General features: G+C 32.6%; 1 protein-coding gene across 2 annotated transcripts in view; it reads left to right on the top strand.

Moving 5' to 3' along the window:
* RASA1 (RAS p21 protein activator 1) overlaps positions 1-12,205 on the top strand; it is a 289,596-nt gene that overhangs the window by 245,797 nt on the left and 31,594 nt on the right. For both annotated transcript variants that reach the window (XM_074208475.1, XM_074208477.1), the window contains 3 exons: positions 931-983; positions 2,182-2,332; positions 6,566-6,644. In XM_074208475.1, coding sequence (XP_074064576.1) covers positions 931-983; positions 2,182-2,332; positions 6,566-6,644 — 283 coding nt within the window. The remainder of the gene's footprint in view (positions 1-930; positions 984-2,181; positions 2,333-6,565; positions 6,645-12,205) is intronic.

Here is a 12,205-nt window from a genome sequence, read left to right as displayed (position 1 = left end):
TAGCTCAACAATTTAAACTCTTCTCATTCTGACTCCAGTGTACCTTTCCAAACTTACTCTTCTTCATATATTCTTTGTTAACACCTGTAATTAATTTGCATGCTTACTATTTATGAATTGGAATTCCATCTCCTGCTTTTATGGTTTTGCACAGTGCTATCCTTAGAGCATAGAATATACTTTTTCCTCACTTTTGCCTTTTGTGTTCTTAGCTTCCTTCAAGTTTAATGTCTGATGCCAATCTCCTATACGTTTTCTCATGCCCTTAGTTGTTAGTATTCTTTTCTCCTATCCCAAGTTATCTTTATCTTCCCTCTTCCCCCATTGATCTATTTACATATTGTATCCCTTTCATGACAGATGTGTTTTTCAGTTTTGTTTTTGTTTTCCTTATACCTAGCAAATCTTACACATTGGAAGGAACATAAAAGTACATTACAGTGAATCATATTTAAAATAGCCAGTGATGGTTGTAAACCTCATTTTTTTGGACCTAGACAATATTGTTTCATTATTTCCATGAACAATAGCATTTCAGTAGGAATATTGGAGGTAAATGATGAGAACATATCGAAGTTAGGGTTTATTGAAATAAGTTGAAATTACGGAGAAGCAGATTTTGGTTGATTCTGGAGAAAACTTTTAAACTTCAGAAGTAGAATAGATATGGTGAATTCTTCTTTCTTAGGTTTGCAGAACAGGGTGTAGGGGGAGGAGGTTGGAGATGGGAGTTTGCTTGAGTTGAGGCTAACCAGCTACATTTATTGGGGATTTTGAAGAAGAGATTTAGGTTTCTATTTGTTGACTTTTTCTGTAAGTTGACTTTTCACCTAATCTATTTGCTGTGTTTTCTTTGAATTTAACCTTTATCCATCTATATTAAAGCCACAGCAACATACTTTTGAAACTTCTCTTTATTTTATTTTTAAGATGGTTCCATGGGAAGATTTCCAAGCAAGAAGCTTATGCTTTATTGATGACAGGTATGTGTTTTCATAGATAGATAGATAGATAGATAGATAGATAGATAGATAGATAGATGGATGGATGTGTGTTTATATATATATATATATATATATATATATATATATATCCTCATTGTTAAACGTATACATTTAAAACCTAAAGCTCAACTTATTTCATGTCTTTAATATATATTGTTTATCATTGTTTATTTTATACATGATTATTTGTTACATGGTATTTACTAATAATTGGGACCTATGTGACCCATTAGATGTTATCCAACTGGATAGTTAATGGAAAGTTGAATAATCTATTAAAGCTAGGCTAGTTTCTCATTTATAAAATGACGTTCTTGTGTGAAGAAAATGCTCTGCAAACTTTAAATTACAGATATGAATTATTTATCTGATAAGTTGATTAGGACTGGGAAATTGCTCTTTTTTAAAATTTAAAAACCTCAATTTTTAAGTAGAGAAACTCTAAAGTGATAAGAAAAAGAGTTCTATTAAAATTTTAGGGATTTATGTTCATTTTTGTTTAAAGCACTATACTTTTTTTTCAAAGAATGTATTTGTATATGCATGTGTGTGAATATATGTATGTGTATACTTAAAATTTTTTACCATGTTCTAAGGCATCAAAGGATATACTAATAAGATAGCTCAAATAATTTGAAAATCATTGAATTTTAATTTTTTCTAAGAAATTCTAATTATTGAGACATATTTGATGGTTTATCATCAAGCATATAAATTTAATCTGATTGACAAAAGCATTTCCTAGAGAAATATATCTAAAATGATAATTATGAGCCAGTTATAATGTGAATTTAACTTTTTTAGTCTTAAAAGTTTGATGGAATTGAATGATTCCCTTATATAAATGAGGAATTTATAGAAGTTACTGGTATTCTCTAAAGTCACCAGGCAAAATGTCTTAATATACTTTAATAGTACTTAAATTTAGAGTTAAGAAAGGTGGTATGTTACATAAAGAGAATTCAACTTGGGAGTTAGAAAATGTTCAAGGAAAAACCATAGTTAAAAAGTTATTTAGGAAATTCTCAGGTAAAGCAACATGTGAGAGTATATGTGTGTCTATGTATTTATATCTATTCGTTTTTACTACTTGTGCATTTAAAGTACAACCACTTGTGGAAACTTTTAGGATTACAGAGGTTATAAAAATAATTGGCACTTTATTTTATTTTTATAGTAGGTCAAGTTTGCAGTTTCCTTGTGAGGCCATCTGATAATACTCCTGGTGACTATTCACTTTATTTTCGGACCAGTGAAAATATTCAGCGTTTTAAAATATGTCCAACACCCAACAATCAATTTATGATGGGAGGTCGATACTATAACAGGTGAGTTACAAGAAATTTAAGTTTTTAATCTGCCTTTATTTCTGTAAATTTAGTAAATTTAGGTCTGAGATTTTTAAATACAATTTTTCTCATGTTATTTTTAAATATTAATTGATGTCTACAGCATACTCAAATATTGTTTGCTAGAGGTGGTAATGAAATTAATTTATAGTTATCTGAAGGTTAATCTGTAGTAACTTTTTCATTATCCTTGTATCTTTTGATTTTTTTTTAAAGATAAAATGATAAATTCAAATGAGCTTTAGGTAAAGTGTGTTTGTATGTGTGTGTGTTATTCTTTTTTTAAAGCAATAAGATTTTTTTCTTTAGGAAAAAGTGACCTGAAATACCAAAACAAGGTGGAGGAAGGGCATTATTTATTTAAAAATATAATTAGACTTTTGGGATTCCTCTTTTACAAGTACTGACTTTTAGCTTGGATGTCTAAACTGCAAGGAAGTTACAAGTCAAATTTCTAATAATGAATCCTTTGCTTAGAGCAAAACTCAGGATTGATTTAGAAAAATAACAATGGGGTAGCTAGGTGGCACGGTGGATAGAGCATCAGCTCTGGAGTCAAGAGTACCCAAGTTCAAATCTGACTCAGACTCTTAAAAATTACCTAGCCATGTAACCTTGGGCAAGTCACTCAACCCTATTGCCTTACAAAAAAATAAAAGAAAAAGAAAAATGACAATTAGAACAGGAAACCTAAGAAGAAGGTACCAGCATTTTAGAAAATAGGAAAATATCTTCTATTTTATTTGTTAAGATAAATGAATGAGTAGAATTTCCTATACTTGAAATTTAGAGTGTCATTTTGCTCCTCTTTGGAGGATCCAATCTGTTCTTGAAAGATTTTGCTATTTTTTCTTTTACTCCAGGGCTTTTTTATTTAATTCCATTCAGAATTTCTTTTACTTTTACTTTGGCCTCCAAGTGAGTAGAGATATAGCATCTAGTTTATCAGAAAAATATCAAGATTTCCTAAACTGACAGAATTTCACCCGATTTAAGACACAAATGGAAAGCATGAGACTAGATAAGACAGTTTGGATTCTCTTACATACCTCTTTGAGTAATGTCAACATTGGAATCTGGTTCTAGATATCTTTACTGAAAATCAATTTAGCTCCAGTTTAAATTTCTCATGAAGATAAATTTACTTTGCCCATTGTTCAGTTTTCTGGTTGTCTAGGAAACAAGCTAACAATTGAAAACTGCTTAACTGGATTGACAGAGATCCCTTTTGATGAATGTTATTGTCAGTGGGATGATATTATTGAACCAATCAGCTTCTGTGTAACCTAAACCATCAAAGATTTCAACAATAGAATTTTTTTTTCTAAAACTAGAATTAGTTTTTTGTGGTATTAAAACAGTCCTTTTAATGAAGGGCACTATTGAATAACAACAGCAAAGAATTTGGTTTAAATTTGTTCTGAATTTTTTATTTGAATATAATTTATTGATTAAGCCTATAATATGAAATAATTTCTTTAAGGTTTCTTACTAATTAATTGCTTTAGCAACATTATTAATCTTTATTTTTCATACTTCATTATAATACACATGATGTATTCAAAAATAGATTACTAAGAAATTGTGAACATTTCATGTATTTTATTTTTTAAGAAATCCAAATGTTATTTGACTTGCATATGCAGATAGCATTCTTTGTGGAAAATATTGATTTCTTGGCATTTTTAGCAGGAGCAGATATCTGTTAGGAAGATAGGAGTTATGCTTTCCATTTTGTATTGTTTTTGAGTTTAAGTATCCTTTAGAAATTTATATAACAGTCATCTTTTCTGTTAAAGTAAAACTAAAACCAAATCCCTGCTTGTTGTTTAAATGAAGAAAGTAACAGTATCTACCTCACCAAGTCACTATGTTTCTTATTTAACTGGTACCTTTGATGACTGGATAATTGATTTCTGAATAGCTTTGTAGCCTGGATTTAGTGAACAAAAGGAACAATCAATTACATGGTTATAAAACTACCAAAGTGAAAGTCACTATAGATTTTTAACAGTAAAAGATATGTAATTTCTGATCAAGATTCAAAGAACTTTTAATTGGGAAAAGCAAGTGATCATCAATCACTCAGTTTAAAATATGAGATAATCAACATTTTAGAAATTAAATTTACTTTATAAGAATTTTTTTCTTAGAAAAAAATGTCACAGAGAGCCCAGAGTGATTTTCAAATAAACTGGATACTTTCTTTATTGCCCACCTCCCATTTTTCTTGTGTTAATTAACATTTGGAATTCAGTTCATCTATTCATTGTCTTTTATGTGATCTCTCTTAGTCATCTATTTTTCCTTTGTGATAATTACTTTTGTGCATTTTAGATTTTCTAGTGGACTTTTAATTCTGATTATTCTTTCAATAAGAGTACAGGAGTAATCAAATGACAGATAAAAATAAGATTTTCAGTATTAAGAAATATTTTCTTAGCTATAACTGAATTTTTTTCTCTTTAATGAAATAAGGAAATCTTAGAATTTCAACAGTCTTAAGAATGGCATAGCATAGTGAAAAGAATGTAGGAAGTAGAAAAACCTAGATTCGGACCTTCCTTAATTTGTAAAATAGTATGTTAGCTAAAGGGAATAGAATTGTTGTGGAAAAAATTCTTTGTAAACTTTAAATGCAACATATAAATGTCAGATATTAGTTTAGTTTTTGCAAGGCAATGGGGGGTTCAATGACTTGCCCAAGGTCAGACAGCTAGGTAGTTAACAAGTATATGAGGTTGGATTTGAACCAGGAACTCCTGACTCCAAGGCCAGTGCTCTATCCACTGCACCATCTAGCTGTCCTCAGCTCTTAGTTTGTAGAGAACTCCAACTTAATTTTGCTATATATTATATGTATCATGTAGAAACTAGATGTTAGAAAAATATTGTAAACTCTATGTATTACTGGCCTTTAATTTCAGCTTTTTATTTGCATCTTTTTCTTGAAATATTATTTGAAATGTTTTAAATTATATGGAGCTTTCAGCAATATCTTTTTATTTTATTTTACTCAGAGTAGTGATATTTGGGAGAGATAATTCTTTTTTCTTCTTCCTTTATTTTTCCAATTACATGTAAAGTTAGTTTTCAACATTCCTTTTTTGTAAGATTTGAGTTCTACTTTTTCTCTCTTCCTCCCCTTCTCCTTCTCCTTCCCCTTGACAGCAAGTATGTACAAGTATGTTGAACAGGTTTCCATATTGGTAATGTTGTGTAGGGAAAAATCAGACCAAAAGGAAGGGGGTAAAAAATACCATGAGAGGGAGAAAAGTTGAAAATGCTATGCTTTGGTTTGCATTCAGATTCCATTATTCTTTCTTTGGATATGGATAGTATTTTTAAATACAAGTCTTTTATAATTGTGTTTGGTCATTGTATTGCTGAGAAGAATAAGTCTGTCAGAGTTCATCATCATACAGTGTTGCTGTTATTATATATACAGTGTTCTAATTCTGCTGTGAAGAGATATTTCTAATTTTTCTTTGACTTTATTTTTAACCTTTCAGACATAAGTCGTTCAAGATTACAATTAATAACCTTTCAGACATTTACTAGCTATATGACCTTGGGCAAGTCACTGAACCGTAATTGCCTTGCATCCAGAGCCAGCTCCAGTCATCTTAATTCCTATCTGGTCAAATGGCTCTGGAGGAGAAAGTGAGGCTGGTGACTTAGCACACCACCCCCTCACTCAAATCCAATTCATGTGCTTGCTATGGCATCACCTCCCTGATGACATGGTCTTCGAAATTGAAGGACATACATTGTTACAGCTTAAATGCATCTGGTGATTAGAGTAACAATATAGAAGAGTTTTGGAAAAGAGAATAAATTAATTTAACATAACTTAAATGGAGTACATTTCTTAGTTCCTCCATTCCACTTTTATAGAAGAAACTTAATAAAAACTGAAGGTTTCCAATCCCTTATACAGTTTTATAAACTCTCCTCATGTCAGCTTTTATATTTAAAAAATTTTGGTGGTGGTGTTATTGACTAAAGGAAAATTGATTTAGATAATAACTTGACCAAGATTATTTAATTCCAGCATTTTTTTATAAACATGCTTTTATTAATGTTTCCCAAGTTATACTGTATGGAAATCCTGATAACTTCATTGCTGGTATGTGATATTTAAGATTAATTTCATAAATTAATACTTTTTTGGACATCATACAAATTGTCAGTTTTACCATTTTTATGTAGCATTGGTGACATCATTGAACATTATCGGAAGGAACAGATTGTTGAAGGATATTACCTTAAGGATCCTGTTCCAATGCAGGTAAGGTTTCATACCCTGTAGGCCCAAACAATATTTGGAGGGGGGGATAGGGGTGTGTGTTTTAAAGGTCTTTTTACTGGTATACATATAAAATTCACAAAATTAGGTTTGTGAAGTTAACTAGAAAAAAATCAAAGTTGAACAAAGAGAGTATTATAGATTGCTTGAATAGTAACAGTTTTCTTCAAGGTAAGTGAACTGAAAAACCCTTTTTTGGTTTCTGAAATTTGAGCAGGCATAAATTTCTAGAGAGACTTGTGCATTTTATAGATTTTTGTCATCCTAGATAATTATTTTTTACCAGTTTACATAATTTATGTCAGCTAGCTTATCATTTTCCCTGCATTTTTTATTTAAAAGTTTCCTAAAGGGTTTCTGGTTTTGATGTGTGATTTCACTGCTGTGGGGAACTCCTTGGTATGAAGCTTTCTTATGATGCAGAACAGCAAGTGACTCTTAAGAGTACTAAAGATTTGCCTGTGGCATTGGGAAGTTAAATATCTCGATCATGATCATAGCTAGTATGTCAGTGGTGGAGCTTGAGGCCCTGTCTTGGTGATTCCAGGAGTAATTAATGATTAAAACTACGCTAAGATTTTTGGGACACCTTGAACTGAATTGAATTTGTGGACTCTATATTGAGTGTAAATGTCATCATGGCTGTCTTCTGATACTTTGAAACTATTCTTCACTTCTTATATCATCCCTTGACTTGTTTGAGGCAATGTGAACTAATTTAAATAATTGTAGCCTAGCAAAGTATAATTAGATAGGTAAATCTTTTATGTGTTTTTTGTGTGTATATGAATATATATACATTCTTTTAAATTTAATTTTTTCTTGATTAATGCATTTGCCAGATATTTCAAAAATTCTTTATTGATTTTGTTAGGCATGTTCTACATTTGGCCAAGAAAATCTATCATTCTTTTTTAAAACTATTCCAGGAGTCAAAATCCATTCTTAGGCATTACCTTCTTAGCCAACCTTCAGATTTTCAAGTTAGTTTTTCACTTCTATCTCCCTTACCATCAAAAGGCAAAAGTGAAGAAAAAAACATGTTCCCTGATAGCAGGACAACTAGGACATGCAATGAATTGAGTGCCAGGCCTGGAATCAGAAAGATCTGAGTTCAGATTTGATACTCATTCACTTATTAGCTTGTGACTCTAGGCAAATCTTCTCAATTTTCAAATTACTTCTCAATTTTGTCATCTTTAAAATGAACTGGAGAAGGGAATGACAAATCATTCCAGATCTTTGCCAAGAAAATCCCAAATTAGAATCATGAGAAGTCGGACATGACTGGAAAATGACTGACCATCATAAACCATTAAGATTTCTTTCTTAAGAAATAGCTATTGGCGATATGCTCCCTCACATTTGGACTCAGGTGAATCATGATAGTGGGTAGCTGTCATCCATTTTGATAAGTTTTTGTTAATGACTCCTTCAGGAATTCAGTAGCTCTTTCATTTTGCTAGGAGGTCAACATATAGTCATCTCATTGCCCCTATCACTCGCTACTACTACTCTTTGAATTTTCATTTGATTTTTACTAGATGATCTGATGACTTCTGTGACTCTGCTGTTTGTTTAGGACAGGCAACATTCTCTCTTGGAAGAGTTATGGATTTGACTTGAAGCTCAAAATGTTCCAAATTTCTGTTCCTTTCCTTTCTTCTCTGTGTAATAATATTTTTTCATCTTCCTGACAAAGAGTGCATCTCTCCTCTACCTCAGATCCCTTTTATTCCTATTGAAATCTTGCTTCCTTTAGGTTTACTTCATTCTTTTTCACACCCTATGAGTGTGAAAGAACATTCTTTGAATGCATTCATTTTGTCTTTCTGGAGGGAAATCAGCCTACACTTTTGAACACAGTTAACATTAACTTGGCAGAAATGCAACGAAATATTTGATGCTTGTCACTATCTAGATCTTCATCTTTTTTTTTTTAATTACTTGTGGGAATTTTCACCTCAACCAATTCTCATCTCTTAATAACTTGATAGTTGTATTTCTTTTTCTTAGCCTCAGCAACTCTATTTACCTACCTAACTTATGACCTTATACTACCCTATCTTTCACTTATTTGACCTGCATAAGAACCCACTCTTGCAAAATTGCTGTGCTCCTAATTGATCTTCTGGTCTTTTTACTTTTCTTTATCTTTTCAGTACTCTTATTTGATAAATGTATTCATAGATTGTAACAGAGCATCAACAATACTGTACAATTGCTTGGCTCTGAAGGATAAGGGGGAAAAAAGCAAGAAATTCCTTCAAGGTTGCAAACCTTATGTGAATAGAAGGATGATAATGCCTCTAACAGAAATAGGGAAATTTGGAGTTTGTATGGGGAAAGATATTGAGCATGTGATACTCTTGGCATAAAGATGTTCAATAGACATTTGGCAATGAGCTACTAGAATTAGAAAGAAAAGTAAGTCTAATTTTATACAATTATGGGTCATTTAAGGTGATTGAAATCTTGGGGGACAGAGAAGCTTGATGGCCTAGGACAGAAGTTCACAAAATATTTATACTCTTACTAGGCAGGAGATGGAAAGATGACTGAGCAGGAACACTCAGAAAAACAGAAGGAAAAGAAGAGAACAGTGTTATACTAGGCAAAGGATGGGAGATTACACAGGGCCTCAGGGAAGTCAACAAAATCCAGAGCTATAGAATTAAGACTCAGGAAGACTTTTAACAGTTATCTTATGTTAATTAACTTGAATAGAGCAGCATTTTTAAAGGTGGTGGGGTTGGAAACCAGATTGCAAGGGATTGAGAAGTGATAGAAGAGAGACAATGGATATAGTGAATTTAGATGATTTTTTTCCAAGTTGTATGAGAAAAGAGTGATTATGGAGAGTGATATGGTCAAATAAAAGTTTTGTTTTAATAATGGAGGGGACCTGGGCATATATGTTGTGTTGTATGTGTAACAAGATACAAAGAAAGATTTCAGTTGTTCCCTGCCACCTAAAGGGTTATTGTGAAAAGAAAGATTGAATAAGATCTATTCCTTGAAAGGGGACTAAGAATGATCTAGAGGCTATTATTTGACACAAGGGGCTCCAAAAAAAAGGCACAGTAGATGGGTAAAGTGAATCTCAAGGGAGAGGTTGTTGCATTTTGGCTGCTAGGGGAGAGTCTGAAACTGGGACAAGGGGTATGCCTTCTTTTCCTCCTTTTCCACCCATTGTATTGGGAGAAATGAATGAAGGAGTTTCCATTCCTGGAACATCAATAGAATATCTTGTTATTAAAACCTGATTTTGGTGAATGAAAGAAAAAGATGGATTGGGGAGGAGAAGTAATTCTTAGAGTAGGAACTACTCTAAGGAAGAGTGGGGCTAAGATAGATGGATGTAGGGGAAAGATAGAGGAGTTATAGTTGATAGTGTCTTAAAAGGTGACTGAATCACAGATTGGGAAAATAAGAGGTGGGAAGTTACATTCTATAGAATGGAAATGCTATGCTGTTATGGCAGTTGGTACTGCCACCCTTCAGGGTCTTGTAGTAATAGTAGAAGTATATCAGTAGAAGTATATCATAGCTATTTTCTTTTTCTAAATAACAGAGAAAAAGGTGTTGAGGAAGATATCTAGTCTTTTATCTGAATTTGTAAATACATAGTGATTGGGTCCCCAAGCAACTAGCCAGACTCATTCTCTGAACCGTTTCTTTGCCTCATCTCAAAAATTGTAGGGGGTGACATTTCCCCAGAAGATAAACTGCAGTGGGTAACAATCATTTAGCTTTGAGTTCTAGTTTAGTTAATTTCTGATTTTGGAGGAATACTTAGCTTTAAGAAGATTCATATTATGACCTTAATCTTGAATGAGTCCTAGTTTTACATAAAAGGCTTGTTATCTGGCCACTCAGGGCTGAACCACTGTTGACTTCTCTCTAATGGTTAGTAAGAAAGTTCTTTAAATAGTGCTTTCTTAAATAGTAGTGGGTTCCAGAGTGAAAAAAATTCCAAATCCCAGTTCCAGACAGAAATTATGGCTAGAATCTTATATTTCTTTGTATCAGATAGTAAGAATCTAGGGAATAATTAGGTACTAGGGCAGGAGCCACCCACCTGAAATTCCCCTAGGAACAGTAGGATGCTTCTCCATGGATGGACATAGTTCAAGATGGGACTTAAACACAGTGCTTATTAGAAAGGACTGGGGTCAATAATATGGAACAAATCTCTAAGGTGTCCTTTTTTGAATATGGTAAATGTCACAGCACCAGATGGTGAACTCATTTTAGCCTCATGGATTACATTAAGTATGCTTTTGGACTTAAAACAACCTATCTTATTTCCTTTATTCTCCTCTAAGCAAACCTAAGATCTTTTCTGATTGCAGACTCTTCTGTCTGAGCCTTCCGAATACTGCAAATTGCCTCATATAACTATATTTGACTTACAGTATTCTCTACTTCATGTACAATCCTTAGTGATTTATGCATTCATTTTGATGACCTTTATAATAACAACAACAACAACAACAACAACAATAATAATAATAATAATAATAATAGTTTCCATAGGTTTACATATCATTTTTCTTAGAAGAACTTCCCAGAGTAGAGAGTACAAATATTCTCATTTTACATGTAATGAAAGTAGACAAAGAGAGATTATGTGACTTACCTAGAGTCATGCCCTTAATAATTATGAACTCAGATTCTGTGAACCCTAGTCCATTGGCCTCTCAGATCCTCAATTTAACTCCCATGACCTCCTTCTCCATCCATGAACAAGTATTTAGTAATCTCTAATTTATCTATCCTAGGGGTTACACATTTTATACTTAAAACTTTATTACCTAAAACTATTTAATGAAAACTATAAGATAATTTAGGGCTTATGTAATTCAATACTCATTTTTTAGTTTTTTAGTTTAGTTTTTTTTTTTTTTTTGCAAGGCAAATGGGGTTAAGTGGCTTGCCCAAGGCCACACAGCTAGGTAATTATTAAGTGTCTGAGACCGGATTTGAACCCAGGTACTCCTGACTCCAAGGCTGGTGCTTTATCCACTGCACCACCTAGCCGCCCCAATACTCATTTTATGAATTAGAAAACTTCAGAGTTGAAGTCTGACTTATCCTATAGCATGCCTCTGTCTAATCAGTTTCCTGTCTTTTAATTCAAATCTATTTCCTATTTTTTTACTACTGCTTTGACATTACCTTCCTTTTTTCATAATAATGAGTCATTTCAACAATGCATTCTCTTCCATTCTTGAATCTTTTTCTTTTCACTCTTCCTACTTAGTATCTTTTCCATTCCTTCTCCCAATCTTGTCAACTTTGCTGTAGTTTCAGTGACTGAGTTCACTACAAATATTGCTGTCTACCCTCAGTTGGCCTTTATGAATTCACAGCTTTAAAATAAGTTTTTGAACCCCATACTTCACTTCTTGTTAGGGATTAGTTTAAATCTTCTCCTGTTTCATTCCCCTCTCTGAACAAGGACTTTGACGCTTTTCCTTTACTGAGTGGGTTTGAAACCTGCTATCATGATCTTATTCTGGTCATGTTGTATGCCCAGT

This window comes from Macrotis lagotis, chromosome X (assembly GCF_037893015.1).
Source record: "Macrotis lagotis isolate mMagLag1 chromosome X, bilby.v1.9.chrom.fasta, whole genome shotgun sequence".
Classification (NCBI taxonomy): Eukaryota; Metazoa; Chordata; class Mammalia; order Peramelemorphia; family Peramelidae; genus Macrotis; species Macrotis lagotis.
Note: the sequence above shows the minus strand (reverse complement) of the source record. Positions and strands in the feature narration are given on the sequence as shown.